Source organism: Cibotium barometz, chromosome 7, assembly GCF_041138505.1.
Source record: "Cibotium barometz isolate CiBa-2024 chromosome 7, ASM4113850v1, whole genome shotgun sequence".
NCBI classification, from domain to species: domain Eukaryota; kingdom Viridiplantae; phylum Streptophyta; class Polypodiopsida; order Cyatheales; family Cibotiaceae; genus Cibotium; species Cibotium barometz.
Genome location: NC_141052.1, coordinates 2862846 through 2880758, shown reverse-complemented (window position 1 = coordinate 2880758; position 17913 = coordinate 2862846). Strand labels below are relative to the sequence as shown.

The following is a 17913-nucleotide window of genomic DNA, read 5'->3' as shown; positions in this document are numbered from 1 at the left end:
CTTGCCCGTCAAGAAAACCATTAAAGCCGATCATATGGTGAAGCTTTTCCTTGCTCACATATTCAAGCATCATGGTATGCCTAAGTCCATTGTTGGGGATAGAGATCCCAAGACTACGAGCCTCTTTTACAGGGCTCTATTTGACAACATGGACACTAAGCTTGAGTTCTCATCTGCTTATCACCCCCAAACAGATGGTCAAAGTGAGGCTACAAATTTTGCTGTGTTGAGTGTTATGTCGCAGATCAAAAGAGTGCCTAGGAGAAGTATCTTCCACTTGTAGAGTTTGCCTACAATAACATGGTACATGAAACCGATCCCGTCAAGTGGGCATAGACTCCGTTGGACACCCACACGCGTAACAGCACAACTTAAAATCACAATTTGAAATGGACAACTTAATAACAACTGAAATTTGAAATGAAATAGATGGACACCAGCACTGGGGCCGGAACAGGCCGACCCCCCCCTCAATATATGATATATTATTGGGAGTATTTAACAAATACAATGCTCCATGGGTTCAAAGAAACAGATGATGTCCATGTACAAATGAATACAGTACCAAACAAGAGGCTCGAAGTCGACGTTCGAAGTAGAGCGACCACTTGAGTGGTCCAGTCTCTACGGGCCTGTGCCTTCACTGGACTCCGCGGAGAGCGTCCCACTGGTGTTCCAGGACCACGCACAAACAGGCGCTCCCATACTAACGCCTGGCTCTCCCGATCTCGGCACCTTTGGACCGTGGTTCTCCAAAAGCTTGGACTACCCGGCACCGAACGGGTGTTAGCCATAGAGAGAATCCGTTATCAGATTTACCACAAAGTTCTTTACTTAAATCTGAAATTCACTTACTTGTAGATTGCTGATGGAAGACCAATACCCAAGGTGTGTGTGCAGCTACTTGAGAGGAACACCAAGGTGCAGCAGCATGTCGAGAGGAATAGCTGCCTGGGAAAAGTATAGCCTCCTGAAGAAAGGAGATGCCGCCTACGTAAAGGAGGCACAACCGCCTATAAAGAAGAACCACCCCCCGCTGTGCACGACACAGCCACCTTCTGTGGAAGAGGAGTCGCCTGGCTGTAGGAGCACAGCCGCCAACTGAAGGAACAGCAGCCATGTACAGAAGGTACAACCACCTGAGGGAGAATAAGCAGGAGCCGCTTGTATGCAAGGTACAGCCGTCGCCTGCTGAGTAGGAGAAGTACACACAGTGGAGGAGCAGCCTATGTGATCGCCTGGCTGCAGTGGAGAAGGGGCAGCCGTCGGCGCTGGAGGGGACAACCACCTACTGGAGGAGGCGGCGCAGCCTATGGAGCCTGTGTAGCCTGCTGATGATGGCACACAGTTGCCTGTAAAAGAGGCAGCGCAGCCTGTGCAGAACAGTCACCGCCGCCTGTGTGTAGGGCTCAGCCGCCGCCTGTGTGCAAAAACGCCGTTTGAAATGGAGGCGCCTGGCTGCAGCCTGATAGGAGCAGAAGTGTAGCCTTCTGGAGGTGGCAGCCGCCTGCTGAATAGGCAGCGCAGCCTGCTGAAGATGGCAGCCGCCTCTGCTGAAGGAACAGCAGCCTGTGCCGCCTGTATGGGAAAGCACACAGCCGCTTGTGGAGTTGCAGCCGCCTGAGAGCCACGAGAAGGAGCAGCCTGAGGGTTGAAGCGCACAGCCTGAAGCGGAGGAGATGATCGCCGCTTTTTTTTTCTACGATAGAGGTGGTGGCTCCTTTTTGTAAAGGTTGGAGTGGAGCAAACGATTAGAGTTGGCTGGCTCCCCATGTTTGTATGTGGGCGGCCAGCTTCATGGTGGTGTGGGTAGGTGACCATGCACCCACCCCCACACACACAAAGGTTAAGTATGGCTCCCCACCTTGGCCCCTATGTGGGTGCCCACTTTTAAGTGTATGTGAACATACAACCTTATAAAACAAAAGGTTAGAAAATAAAGTATTAAACCAACATGTGCAATACACTTACCACTTGTTCACATGCAACAAAACTCGTCAGAAGACAGAGCAAACTTCACGACTCACTGGCAGGCGTCCCCGCTCAGTAAGTGACACGTCAAACACGCAAACACAAAAATACAAGTCATGCGAAAACAGTTTCAAACATGCAAAACATGAGTGCATGTGCAAATAGTATCATGGACATATCTCCCATTCATGGAACAAGTACAAAATATCTCTCGGGCACAAAAATGGCACGACGTAAAACATAAATCCTAGTCTTCCTATGGAGTGACAGTCCCATAGGTAAGACACAGTTCCAGGACGAGCCTCGACAGTCCCATACGCAAGACACGGCACAAATACTGGTTCTTCCATGGCGTGACAATCCCATGGATAGAACACAGTCCAGGTCATACACGGGTGGCACCAATCTGGCTCCCGTCCATACGACACCTTCCTGCTAACACGGGTGGCACCAATCTGGCTCCCGTCCATGTCAAGCAAAAATACTGGCCTCTTCACATGAGACACCGGCCTGGCCTCAAGTGAACGAGACACAAAACTGGAGATGGACCAAATGGTCGGCCAATTGGTGACATCCCCCCGGGCTTCTAAAGAGTTGTCCTCAACTGAAAAGCCTCAAGATATGCCTGCAACAACTGTGGGTAGTCAACAAAAAATTGTCCTCATTTACCCACTTTGCATCAATAGGCAAAAAAAAAAATTTTGAGCTTCACGAGGTATCTCCTGGAAAGCTTTCCTGCAAGTAGCCTTCTCTCCTTGTGAAAGACAATCTGCTCTGGGTGACATAACACTCGAACAAATCCAATACGGCTGAATTTGCAGCCTCACTTTGACCATCCGTTTGCAGGTGATAGGCTGATAGCAATGTTTTCCCATGCTGCGAGGGAATAATAGGCAATGGTTGTAGCAAACCTGGAGGCTTCTGCCTATCAAATTTCATCTTCTGGCAGGTGACACATGCATGCACATAAGTCTCAATGTCCTTCACCACACACAGGCAATTTTCGTTCATGAGATAGCCCTCTTTGCACTGAAGAGGGATGAGTGTGACCAGCCATCAAATCAGTCCATATATAGCAAAAATCAGCATCCAAATGATATAAATTTCGCATGGCAGATAAGTCCCCATGAGAGACCACTGAAACTACAGCCACATATGGCCTCCTGAACAATGCATCTGCTACCAAATTCTTCTTTATTGCTTTATTAATACGGATGTGAGATACAATAGGGATGGAATATCCCTCTTTGCCAGCATGATCAACACTACCCTGCATATCGAGAACTGCGTGCATATCAAGCTTAGACTGCTTGTCCTCTTGCATCTTGCTTACGTTTGGGGCATTGCCGAAACATATGCTCTTTGCTTCCACATGCAAAACATTTCCCGTTCTTTCGCATATTGCTCCCTTTGCTCAGGAGTCAAGCCAAACATGTTCTTCTTGAACTTTCTGGCATGAGGCTCATGGTCCTCTCTTCTTTTCCCCGTATCCAACGAGGCAGCCCTATCTACATGGGCTCCATGGGCCATCATGGAAGTTTCATGAAGCACGGTGGCATGTGCTCCACGAACCTGAGAATCAAATGCATGTGACTTTCTTGCATAAGGCAATGTCTCTCCATGAGACAACTCAGTAGGCAAAGCTCTTTTAGTGGCAGACGTGTCACCCCTACCATGGAATACATGTCGTGAATGCATGTGACCATCATGCCCTCCATGAGGGCTAGCATACATATACCTGTCAGGCTTTGTGCCTTGTGGAGAAGATGCATGACAAGAAGTGACTGTCACCTCTTCCTTTTGCATAAAAGACCTCAACCTTTGAGATGCGGGATCTCCATGCTTCAAGCGAGGTGGATTTCTGAATTTCAGCTCTCCATCGTCCCCCTCTTTGATGTCACCTTTGCGGAGGAGGTAGAAAAGTGCCAACTCCCTTGGCTTCTTGCCCACTTCCCATGCCATGGACTCAAAAGTCACGTTTACCATTGCATCAGGCTCTTCTTCTTGAATGACTGTCTTTCCTTGAGACAGTTGTCCCCTTGAATCACTATCATTCACCCTCTCAAGGGGCTTGTGCCTTCCCTGTAAAGCATTAGAACCACGTGAAGCACTTGATAGGCCCCTTGAATTAGGCACTTCCAAAGGGTTGGCTTGGCTGTCCATTGTGTTAAGTGTGCTAGAAGCGGGGTGTCCAATACACAGGTTCGTTTCCCCACTAAGAAGAGGGAAACAACTTGGCTCTGATACCAATGAAACCGATCCCGTCAAGTGGGAATAGAATCCGTTGGACACCCACACGCGTAATAGCACAACTTAAAATCACAATTTGAAATGGACAACTTAATAACAATTGAAATTTGAAATGAAATAGATGGACACCAGCACTGGGGCCGGAACGGGCCGAACCCCCCCCCCCCCCCCCTCAATATATGATATATTATTGGGAGTATTTAACAAATACAATGCTCCATGAGTTCAAAGAACCAGATGATGTCCATGTACAAATGAATACAGTACCAAACAAGAGGCTCGAAGTCGACGTTCGAAGTAGAGCGACCACTTGAGTGGTCCAATCTCTACGGGCCTGTGCCTTCACTGGACTCCGCGGAGACCGCCCCACTGGTGTTCCAGGACCACGCACAAACAGGCGCTCCCATACTAACGCCTTGCTCTCCCGATCTCAACACCTTTGGACCGCGGTTCTCCAAAAGCTTGGACTACCCGGCACCAAACGGGTGTTAGCCGTAGAGAGAATCCCTTATCAGATTTACCACAAAGTTCTTTACTTAAATCTGAAATTCACTTACTTGTAGATTGCTGATGGAAGACCAATACCCAAGGTGTCTGTGTGCAGCTACTTGAGAGGGACACCAAGGTGCAGCAGCATGTCGAGAGGAATAGCTGCCTGGGGAAAAGTATAGCCTCCTGAAGAAAGGAGATGCCGCCTATGTAGAGGAGGCACAACCGCCTATAAAGGAGAACCACCACCCGCTGTGCAGGACACAGCCACCTTCTGTGTGGAAGAGTCGCCTGGCTGTAGGAGCACAGCCGCCAACTGAAGGAACAGAAGCCACGTACAGAAGGTACAGCCGCCTGAGGGAGAATAAGCAGGAGCCGCTTGTATGCAAGGTACAGCCGTCGCCTGCTGAGTAGGAGAAGTACACACAGTGGAGGAGCAGCCTGTGTGATCCCCTAGCTGCAGTGGAGAAGAGGCAGCCGTCTGCTGGAGGGGACAACCACCTACTGGAGGAGGCAGCGCAGCCTATGTAGCCTGCTGATGATGGCACACAGTTGCCTGTAAAAGAGGCAGTGCAGCTTGTGCAGAACAATCACCGCCGCCTGTGTGTAGGGCTCAGCCGCTGCCTGTGTGCGGAAACGCCATCTGAAATGGAGGCGCCTGGCTGCAGCCTGATAGGAGCAGAAGCGTAGCCTGCTGGAGGTGGCAGCCGCCTGCTGAGTAGGCAGCGCAGCCTGCTGAAGATGGCAGCCGCCTCTGCTGAAGGCGCAGCCTGTGCCACCTGTATGGGAAAGCACACAGCCGCCTATGGAGTTGCAGCCGCCTGAGAGCCACTAGAAGGAGCAGCCTGAGGGTTGAAGCGCACAGCCTGAAGCGAAGGAGATGATCGCCGCTTTTTTTTTCTACGATAGAGGTGGTGGCTCCTTTTTGTAAAGGTTGGAGTGGAGCAAACGATTAGAGTTGGCTGGCTCCCCATGTTTGCATGTGGGCGGCCAGCTTCATGGTGGTGTGGGTAGGTGACCATGCACCCACCCCCACACACACAAAGGTTAAGTGTGGCTCCCCACCTTGGCCCCTATGTGGGTGCCCACTTTTAAGTGTATGTGAACATACAACCTTATAAAACAAAAGGTTAGAAAATAAAGTATTAAACCAACATGTGCAATACACTTACCACCTGTTCACATGCAACAAAGCTCGTCAGAAGACAGAGCAAACTTCACGACTCACTGGCAGGCGTCCCCGCTCAGTAAGTGACACGTCAAACACGCAAACACAAAAATACAAGTCATGCGAAAACAGTTTCAAACATGCAAAACATGAGTGCATGTGCAAATAGTATCATGGACATATCTCCCATTCATGGAACAAGTACAAAATATCTCTCGGGCACAAAAATGGCACGACGTAAAACATAAATCCTAGTCTTCCTATGGAGTGACAGTCCCATAGGTAAGACACAGTTCCAGGACGAGCCTCGACAGTCCCATAGGCAAGACACGGCACGAATACTGGTTCTTCCATGGCGTGACAATCCCATGGATAGAACACAGTCCAGGTCATACACGGGTGGCACCAGTCTGGCTCCCGTCCATACGACACCTTCTTGCTAACGGGTGGCACCAATCTGGCTCCCGTCCATGTCAAGCAAAAATACTGGCCTCTTCACATGAGACACCGGCCTGGCCTCAAGTGAACGAGACACAAAACTGGAGATGGACCAAATGGTCGGCCAATTGGTGACATCCCCCCGGGCTTCTAAAGAGTTGTCCTCAACTGAAAAGCCTCAAGATATGCCTGCAACAACTGTGGGTACTCAACAAAAAATTGTCCTCATTTACCCACTTTGCATCAATAGGCAAAAAAAAAAATTTTGAGCTTCACGAGGTATCTCCTGGAAAGCTTTCCTGCAAGTAGCCTTCTCTCCTTGTGAAAGACAATCTGCTCTGGGTGACATAACACTCGAACAAATCCAATACGGCTGAATTTGCAGCCTCACTTTGACCATCCGTTTGCAGGTGATAGGCTGATAGCAATGTTTTCCCATGCTGCGAGGGAATAATAGGCAATGGTTGTAGCAAACCTGGAGGCTTCTGCCTATCAAATTTCATCTTCTGGCAGGTGACACATGCACGCACATAAGTCTCAATGTCCTTCACCACACATAGGCAATTTTCGTTCATGAGATAGCCCTCTTTGAACTTAAGAGGGATGAGTGTGACCAGCCATCAAATCAGTCCATATATAGCAAAAATCAGCATCCAAATGATATAAATTTCGCATGGCAGATAAGTCCCCATGAGAGACCACTGAAACTACAGCCACATATAGCCTCTTGAACAATGCATCTGCTACCAAATTCTTCTTTATTGCTTTATTAATACGGATGTGAGATACAATAGGGATGGAATATCCCTCTTTGCCAGCATGATCAACACTACCCTGCATATCGAGAACTGCATGCATATCAAGCTTAGACTGCTTGTCCTCTTGCATCTTGCTTACGTTTGGGGCATTGCTGAAACATATGCTCTTTGCTTCCACATGCAAAACATTTCCCGTTCTTTCGCATATTGCTCCCTTTGCTCAGGAGTCAAGCCAAACATGTTCTTCTTGAACTTTCTGGCATGAGGCTCATGGTCCTCTCTTCTTTTCCCCTTATCCAACAGGGCAGCCCTATCTACATGGGCTCCATGGGCCATCATGGAAGTTTCATGAAGCACGGTGGCATGTGCTCCACGAACCTGAGAATCAGATGCATGTGACTTTCTTGCATAAGGCAATGTCTCTCCATGAGACAACTCAGTAGGCAAAGCTCTTTTAGTGGCAGACCTGTCACCCCTACCATGGAATACATGTCGTGAATGCATGTGACCATCATGCCCTCCATGAGCACTAGCATACATATACCTGTCAGGCTTTGTGCCTTGTGGAGAAGATGCATGACAAGAAGTGACTGTCACCTCTTCCTTTTGCATAAAAGACCTCAACCTTTGAGATGCGGGATCTCCATGCTTCAAGCGAGGTGCATTTCTGAATTTCAGCTCTCCATCGTCCCCCTCTTTGATGTCACCTTTGCGGAGGAGGTAGAAAAGTGCCAACTCCCTTGGCTTCTTGCCCACTTCCCATGCCATGGACTCAAAAGTCACGTTTACCATTGCATCAGGCTCTTCTTCTTGTATGACTGTCTTTCCTTGAGACAGTTGTCCCCTTGAATCACTATCATTCACCCTCTCAAGGAGCTTGTGCCTTCCCTGTAAAGCATTAGAACCACGCGAAGCACTTGATAGGCCCCTTGAATTAGGCACTTCCAAAGGGTTGGCTTGGCTGTCCATTGTGTTAAGTGTGCTAGAAGCGGGGTGTCCAATACACAGGTTCGTTTCCCCACTAAGAAGAGGGAAACAACTTGGCTCTGATACCAATGAAACCGATCCCGTCAAGTGGGAATAGAATCCGTTGGACACCCACACGCGTAATAGCACAACTTAAAATCACAATTTGAAATGGACAACTTAATAACAACTGAAATTTGAAATGAAATAGATGGACACCAGCACTGGGGCCGGAACGGGCCGACCCCCCCCCTCAATATATGATATATTATTGGGAGTATTTAACAAATACAATGCTCCATGAGTTCAAAGAACCAGATGATGTCCATGTACAAATGAATACAGTACCAAACAAGAGGCTCGAAGTCGACGTTCGAAGTAGAGCGACCACTTGAGTGGTCCAATCTCTACGGGCCTGTGCCTTCACTGGACTCCGCGGAGACCGCCCCACTGGTGTTCCAGGACCACGCACAAACAGGCGCTCCCATACTAACGCCTTGCTCTCCCGATCTCAACACCTTTGGACCGCGGTTCTCCAAAAGCTTGGACTACCCGGCACCAAACGGGTGTTAGCCGTAGAGAGAATCCCTTATCAGATTTACCACAAAGTTCTTTACTTAAATCTGAAATTCACTTACTTGTAGATTGCTGATGGAAGACCAATACCCAAGGTGTCTGTGTGTAGCTACTTGAGAGGGACACCAAGGTGCAGCAGCATGTCGAGAGGAATAGCTGCCTGGGGAAAAGTATAGCCTCCTGAAGAAAGGAGATGCCGCCTATGTAGAGGAGGCACAACCGCCTATAAAGGAGAACCACCACCCGCTGTGCAGGACACAGCCACCTTCTGTGTGGAAGAGTCGCCTGGCTGTAGGAGCACAGCCGCCAACTGAAGGAACAGAAGCCACGTACAGAAGGTACAGCCGCCTGAGGGAGAATAAGCAGGAGCCGCTTGTATGCAAGGTACAGCCGTCGCCTGCTGAGTAGGAGAAGTACACACAGTGGAGGAGCAGCCTGTGTGATCCCCTAGCTGCAGTGGAGAAGAGGCAGCCGTCTGCTGGAGGGGACAACCACCTACTGGAGGAGGCAGCGCAGCCTATGTAGCCTGCTGATGATGGCACACAGTTGCCTGTAAAAGAGGCAGTGCAGCCTGTGCAGAACAATCACCGCCGCCTGTGTGTAGGGCTCAGCCGCTGCCTGTGTGCGGAAACGCCGTCTGAAATGGAGGCGCCTGGCTGCAGCCTGATAGGAGCAAAAGCGTAGCCTTCTGGAGGTGGCAGCCGCCTGCTGAGTAGGCAGCGCAGCCTGCTGAAGATGGCAGCCGCCTCTGCTGAAGGCGCAGCCTGTGCCACCTGTATGGGAAAGCACACAGCCGCCTATGGAGTTGCAGCCGCCTGAGAGCCATGAGAAGGAGCAGCCTGAGGGTTGAAGCGCACAGCCTGAAGCGGAGGAGATGATCGCCGCTTTTTTTTTCTACGATAGAGGTGGTGGCTCCTTTTTGTAAAGGTTGGAGTGGAGCAAACGATTAGAGTTGGCTGGCTCCCCATGTTGTGGGCGGCCAGCTTCATGGTGGTGTGGGTAGGTGACCATGCACCCACCCCCACACACACAAAGGTTAAGTATGGCTCCCCACCTTGGCCCCTATGTGGGTGCCCACTTTTAAGTGTATGTGAACATACAACCTTATAAAACAAAAGGTTAGAAAATAAAGTATTAAACCAACATGTGCAATACACTTACCACCTGTTCACATGCAACAAAACTCGTCAGAAGACAGAGCAAACTTCACGACTCACTGGCAGGCGTCCCCGCTCAGTAAGTGACACGTCAAACACGCAAACACAAAAATACAAGTCATGCGAAAACAGTTTCAAACATGCAAAACATGAGTGCATGTGCAAATAGTATCATGGACATATCTCCCGTTCATGGAACAAGTACAAAATATCTGTCGGGCACAAAAATGGCACGACATAAAACATAAATCCTGGTCTTCCTATGGAGTGACAGTCCCATAGGTAAGACACAGTTGCAGGCACGAGCCTCCCTATGGAGTGACAGTCCCATAGGCAAGACACGGCACGAATACTGGTTCTTCCATGGCGTGACAATCCCATGGATAGAACACAGTCCAGGTCATACACGGGTGGCACCAGTCTGGCTCCCGTCCATACGACACCTTCCTGCTAACACACGGGTGGCACCAGTCTGGCTCCCGTCCATGTCAAGCAAAAATACTGTCCTCTTCACATGAGACACCGGCCTGGCCTCAAGTGAACGAGATACAAAACTGGAGATGGACCAAATGGTCGACCAAATGGTGACAGTACATGCCTCCACGGGAAAGGCTCCGTTTGAGATTATTTATGGCAGAGTGATCTTGCCACCCATCCTTTGTACAAAGGATGAGATTGTTGCAGCTAATGAGTATGTGCATGATTTAGATGTCGCCTTTGCTCAGGTCCGGACAGCCATTGCACATTCTCAAAACAAGCATAAGAGGGCTGCCAACAAGCATAGAAGGGACATGCAAGTCAAGGAAGGTGATTGGGTATTGTTGAAATTTGAGAAAGCTAGGCTTCAAAAGAGGCCAATATAAGGGGAATCATATCCCAAGCTTTCTACTCAATATTATGGACTCTTCAAAGTGATTGAAAAGATGAGAGGGATCATATCCCAAGCTTTCTACTCAATATTATGGACCTTTCAAAGTGATTCAAAGTGTCCTACAGGCTTGCCTTACCCAGTCATTGGAAGATTCACAATGCCTTTCATGTGAGTCTTTTGCGGAAGTATGTGGGGCCAGTTTCGGAAGAGCCTATCATAGAAGATCCGCCCAAGATTGATAAGCTTGAGGAGATCCTCCAGCCAGAGCAAATTGTATTTCACAAGAAAAGAAAGCTACCACATGGAAAGCTTTCTAGGAGATACCTTGTGAAATTTAAGAACTACTTGCCCATTGATGCAAAGCGGGTAGACGAGGATTATTTTACTGATTACCCGCAGCTTTTGCAGGCATATCTTGAGGCTTTTCAGTTGAGATCAACTGTTTAGAAGCTAGGGGGGATGTCACCATTTGGTCCATCTCCATTTCTGGAGCCATTTCTATGGGACTGTCACTCCATCGAGCGGCCAGATTTGTACCATGTTCACATGTGGCCAGGCCAGTGTCCAATGTGAAAGAGTCAATCATCTTGTGTCACATGGATGGGAACCAGTTTTGTGCCACCTGTGTGTGACCACTATTGTGCCATATGAACGGGAGCCTGTTTGCTGCCACCCGTGTATAACTAGGATTGCATCTTATCCATGGGACTGTCACTCCATGGTAGGACTTGTGCCGAGCTTTGTCTATGGGATTGTCACTCCATAGGAAGGCCCATGCCAAGATTTGTGTTTTGCCTATGGGACTATCACTCCGTAGAAAAACCAGAACTTCACATTTCTGTCGCGCCAGTTTTGTGCCCGACAATAAATTCTTGAACAAGTTTCATGAAAGGGAGATTTCGTCCATTACATGTGCACGTGCATTCATGTTTGCATGCATAAACTTGTTTTCGCATGGCTTGTTTTCATGTGTTTGCCTGCTATGATATGCTATGATGTGCCAGTACACTGGACGGGGATGCTCCCAATGTACCGTGGGTGTGCTGTTTGCTGGCGAGTTGGTGTGGCGTGTGAACAGGTGGTAAGTATTGCCTTTTTGGCCTTTTTCAAATGTCAAATCTATAAACTTTAACGTAGTGTAAACCTTGGTATTTATAAGGTTGGGTGTTCACACATATTTAAAATAATGGCTGGACACCTTTCAATGTGGCTGCCCAAGAATTAACCTTTGATTAAGGCTTAATATTTTAGACTAGGAATTGCATGGGAAACATTCCCCTCCAGTACATGGACGGTGGCAAGGGGGATGGTTGATGGAAAGAAGGCAACTATGGTATTGAGAGGTGGGAATGGTTTTTCACCACCCGCCTGGCTGCTACCTCTATACCCCCCGATTGGCTACTGTCCTTGAACTCGCCTATTACTGTCCTTGCTGTCACCAGCCTAGACATTTCCCAGTCTGAAAGGGGTCTGGTGGACTCCAGGATGTTTAAATATTTGGAAAGTACAAGCTTTGGGAATGGGGGATTATCCTAGAATACAAAGGACCACACTCCTAAAATTTAGGAGAGTTGCTATTTTTGGCCCGACTCCGATGGAAATTCTGTTCGCGTCATTACATCTGGAATTGAGGAGATACCAAGAGTTGGCAAAGTGCCTATGAAACAGAATGTCTACCAGTTGGGATATTTTTAGAGATAAAGTTTATGGAAGGACCCATCTCTTAGATTGGGACATGTGGCAAGAAAGTGGACCAAAGTGAGACAAGTGGCCTGACACTTGTTAGAAAGTGGATCAAAGTGAGACAAGTGGCCTCACACTTGTCACTTCAGCTATTGTGTGGCTCTCCACTTGTCATTGTAGCCTTCTCTTGCCATTTTAGCTCATGGGAGGCCCAAATCTATAAATTGGAGCCCTCTCTCTTCATTAATGGAGGCTCTCTTGCTGCACACTAGCCTCTACCACCGTTACAGGCTGCCCTAATGATGGCTACTCTCTTTCTCTCTCTCTTGAAGGCTGCCCATGAAGAATACCGGCTGTTGGGGACTGTTTTGGAGGCTTCCATCGCGAAGAAATACTGAAGGCAAGGGTATTCAATCATTTATTATGATTTCTAGCCATTGTACTTGTTGTACCAACATTTGTACTTGCTGTACCTGCTGTACCAGCCACCGTACCGGCTATACTAGCCACTGTACTTGCTGTACCAACCACTGTACCTGCTGTACCAGCATTTGTACTTGCTGTACCAGCCACCATACCGGCTGTACCAACCACCATACCTGCTGTACCAGCCACTGTACCGACTGTACCAACCATGGTACCTGCTGTACCGGCTGAATGGAGAGTGGTACTTGCTGTACCAACTCTATTGCATGAAGACCCGTGGTTTTTGGGGAAGAATCAGTACCCACACGGAGGTATATGGATTATATTGTTGGCTCGGCATTTCTACAACCTATGTTCCGGCTTGGTTGCCTCGTGTTGGGCTGTGTTATGGCATTTGTATATGGATAATCCGGCATCTCCCGTGGGGAGAGTAAGGCCCTCAAAGCTTGTACATGATATTATTCTCCTTGGGTAATAAAATACTCCAAGGGGGGGGGGGGAAGGTCGGCCCATTCCGGCCTCTATGCAGTGTCACGTGTGCAAGCTCCATTTTCAGCATTTGTGGATGTTTTGTCCAGCTTTTATGTTTTATGCAAAGTGATGATGGATATGTGTTAAGGCTGTGGCCAGGTTTAAGTGTTTTAATATGCATTGATGGTATCAACAAGTGTGTCAAAGGCCCTAGTCCCCTGGGCACCCACCGCGAGTTTCACTTGCACCCACCTGTGGTGGCCACCCCTAAACTCCCTTGTTGCTGCCCTTGCCCCGCCTGTGGTGGCTGCCCTTATACCCGCCAGTTGCTATCCTATACCCACCATCAACCAGGCAGGCCTGAAGCAGCTCTATACCCACCACTAGCTTCATCTACCGGCTGTTGCTGCATTTGTACCCGCCTACAGTACTTGCTGCCACCTGTAACCCCTCCCTACAGGAGGCCTACAAATCGGATGATAAAATACACATTTTTAGTTCACTTAACTAATACAAACAATGGACATTATTAGCAACATTAAAACTGAAAATGACAAAGAACACTTGACATCATCACTAGGGCCAGAAAGGGCCGCCCCCCCCCCCCCCCCCCCCCTCAATACAGTTCGTATTTGCTGGAGTATTTATATGTACAAGTGTTCACAGACCTCAAGGTCAGATTTCTCCATAACATGGAGTGATGTGCACAATTTTCATTTTCATCATTGTGGATATATTTTATGGCTATGGTGCTATTTATAAATGTTTCATCATGTTGATGGTCAAGAATTGTTGCATGCCGACCCGTGCTTTCCAAGGGAGTTACAACACAACACAGAGACAATTATCCTTCATGAGATACCCCTCTTTGATCGCATAAGAGACATGAGCATGACCACCCATCAAATCCACCCATAAATACTCAAAATCAGCATCTATATGGTACAAATCATACATGGTAGACAAGTCTCCATGTAAGGCAATAAATACTTCAGCCACATATGGCCTTCTGGACAAGGCATCTGCCACTACATTCTTCTTTCTTAGAGTGTGCATGGTCTGAAAATGAAACATAGAACGAAAGTTTGTCATCCTCATATGCTTCTCTGAAAGTTTAGTCTACGTGAGAAAGTACCGCAATCTTTGGTGACCCGTCTTGACTCCCAAGAAGATAGTGTTTACATATGGTTAAGGCATGAATTACAGCCATTAACTCTTTCTCATAGATACTCAAAGAAAGATCGGCATCATGCAAACAACGGCTCTCATAAGCCCCAAAATGTCCCTCCTCATTTAGGAGGAAACCTATGCAATCATCATTTGCATCACACTCCACACTAAATGACTTCTCCAAGTCCAAAATAATCAACACTGAACCACACATTACTGCTTCCTTGAGTTGACAAAATGCATCTTTCTCAACACTTGTCCATTTGGATATAGCTCTCTTCTTTGTCAACTCATGTAATGGCAAAGCAATCCAAGCAAAATGCCTTATGAACCGCCAATAATACGAGCATAGTCCAAGAAAGCTTCGTACTTAATGCACAGTGATCAGCTTTGGCCAATTTCTAATAGCCTCAATCTTTGCCGGATCCATCCACACTCCATCTTTTGACACAATGTGTCCAAGATAGTGAATCTCTGTCAATAAGAATTTTCTTAGCATTAATGTCAAGCTTATGATTATGGAGTTCCTGAAAAACAATGGCCAAATAAACTCTATGATGTTCTTCATTCTTCACGAAGACAAGAATGTCATCAAAGAATACACCTGTAAACTTCCAATACTCACAAAAGACAACAGCGGAGGAGTTAAATTAGATGGAGTGCTTCGACATTAGTAGGTTCTTCAAGAACGGCACCCATAGATGGAGGGAGAGAGATACATGGAGTCTGTCACAAATGGGGTCCAAGGGTGTAATCACATGTGGCAAATCCCCTTTGTTTAAGGGGGGCAAAATGGGCTCATTCAATGAGCTACACAATTGGATTAAGGCTTAAGGACACAATAGCTATAAGTTGGACCCCCGGCAAAGAATAGGTTGGGCATCTCGGTTTTTAATGAGATGCGAACACATTAGGTTATAAAACCTTTGCAAAACTATAAAAGGTTAGAAACTAATACTTACCACTTGTTCACATGCCACAAAACCTTGTCTACATATAGACACACACACGGTCCACAAGCGAGCATCCCCTGCCCGTTGAACAAGACACATCATAGGAGGCATTCACACGAAAACATGTCACGCAAAAATAGTTTCAAGCATGCAGCTATGCGTGAACATGCACTATGCAATGGATAAATATCCTATCCATGGAACCTATGAATTACACGTCTTCCAAAGAAAAAACTGGCTCACTCGAAAGCCCGAAACTAGGAGCCCTGACACTCGGGTCCACATCCTGGCCTCAAAAAGTAAATGTGGGTGTACTTCTTGTCCAATTATGTCCGCATGACACCCTAGGAAAACACGTGCATGAGTGTTCTACTGTAGTGGTGACATGGCAGCACTACAGGTGAGGTGTGTCAAAACTATGATATTGTATAATTACAAGGCATACAATACAAATTTACTTACACCTATTTAAGTCCTAATGGTACATGCATCCATCTGGATTCTAAGGTTCATGTCTTTGAAATCCACCCCTCACTAGGCCTTAATCCCATGGTCTGATATTTCTACCCGTACACGTTCACACATGCAATCAATCATGTAAAAAACAAGATTTTTCCATGTACACCATCAAACTCTTTACTTCGCAGCATTGTGCAATGTGCAACAGGTCATAAGCATGTTGAGCTTCAGATCAAAAAGCATGCATGGGCAAAAGAAAAGCGGAGTACAAAAGAGGCAATTTGCTTACAGAACATCACAGTTTTGAAATGTGCATTTGTATACTCTGTTTTTGGTCCTTCCAATGAATCTTTGCAAACTTTGCCAAAGAACAAAGTCCTTTGGGGGAAAAATTTCCAAAGTGCATCAAGTGTAGGATGTTGTGTCTCGTGAGTGTGTGCCCCTCATGAGGGTGGCTATTTAAAGGCCCAACTAAAGAACAGCTACTGGCAGGCTCCAAGCGGACTATCAGTCCCCCCCCCCCCCCCCCCTGCCCCCCCCTTTGAACCAATAACCAGACATCCTCCTATATAGAAGGCTGAGGGAGGTCACTTATAAGCCCAACTTGGTGGTTGCTCAGTCAGGTCAACACAGTTTCTTCTCAACAAACCCCTTTTTACCAGTCGCCAAGCAGCTCTACAAGCAGCTGTCCCTATCACTTGTCAAGCTTGCCTGTGCTCATCGGCAGATTAAATTTGTGCTCCTCCACAAGCAAAAATGTTTTGGACAATGTTCATTCTTACGCACTACGCTGCATGTCACATGCATCCACTGCTGGAGGGATGCTGGATATGGTTGGGTTTGCTAACAGGATAAACTCAATCCTGGCATTTATGAGGCACCATCCTGTGGTAAATCAAGTTTCTATGCCAACCAGTCACTCACTCTCCTGACTTGAAGCACCTACTGGAGTTTCATGACAAAAAGAACCATAAATGTGACCAGACTTAATGAAAGAAACCCTGCAAGTAATTTTCACCAATCATAACTGAGGTTGAAATCAACGAAGCCATAATTATTCCTAGGGTTTACCTTGAGGTGCCAACTTGTGGCTCTAGTGTGCCCTACCATTATCCCACTGTGATGCAAAATACAAGCATTTTGGTGAAAGTGTGGATATTCCATATGTGCATTCGCCTTCGGGTATGTATGTACATGTAAATATGATTTGTGCATGTGTGTACATGCATCTTTATTTATTTGTGTCTATGTATTTGCACCTGAGCATGTCTGTATATTATGCATATATGCAATAAAGGATGCATTCGAACACGTAAATACATTGTGTTGACATATGCATGAATAAACTTATACGTACATAATGATAGGTATGTACATGAATACTCTGGATGCATAGACGTACCTACATATGGACACAAGGATGTCTCAATAGGCGTGGGCATGTACGTTTAAGTGTGTATGCATATATTTATGCACATGTACATTAGATGCTTCGTGTAAGCATGCATGCATGCATACAATAAAAAAAGAAAAAAATATGCCAAAAATAGGGGGAGAGAGAGAGAGAGAGAGAGAGAGAGAGAGAGGAAAATATAGAGAATCAGAGCTGGCCATCACGTGTAAGGATTCTATGGCAGGAAATAAGGGGCACCTCAACGTGATCTTGGAAGCTGTAAGGATTCTGAGCTATGGCGGCCTCCATCTTCCGTACAAGAGCGTCGTCGTCTCCGTCGGAAAGCAGATCCTCCTCCTCCGAACTGCTGCTGTTGTCGCCGCCGCCGTCATCAGACGAATCTGTCCTCTCGTCTCGTTGCTCCACCTGCTCCATGTCTTCCTCCATCCTTTTGCTCGCAACTTATTTCTAAAACTTCAATCCGCGTGAGATTTTCATGTTAATTGATAGGAATTTTATTATTGAAAAGAAATAATTAAGTGAAAAAAAATTATTCTTGTTCAGCTTATATCATTTAAATTCAACTTCTCAATGGAGAAATAAGGTCCTTAGCAAATTTTTTTAAGGACAGCATAAGTAGATTTAGTAGGTCTATTGAGTCCACCACAATATAATTTAAGGTTTCTAACCTCAATAGTTTCTTCTTATTTAAAA

The 17913-nt window shown here is 46.9% G+C and overlaps 1 protein-coding gene across 1 annotated transcript in view; it reads right to left on the bottom strand.

Moving 5' to 3' along the window:
* EMB140 (EMBRYO DEFECTIVE 140) overlaps positions 1 to 17688 on the bottom strand; it is a 76646-nt gene extending 58958 nt beyond the window's left edge. Inside the window, exon 1 of the mRNA XM_086800013.1 lies at positions 17458 to 17688. Within this exon, the coding sequence (XP_086656139.1) occupies positions 17458 to 17646 (189 nt within the window). The 5' untranslated portion in view covers positions 17647 to 17688. The remainder of the gene's footprint in view (positions 1 to 17457) is intronic.
* Between the last annotated feature and the right edge of the window lie 225 nt (positions 17689 to 17913).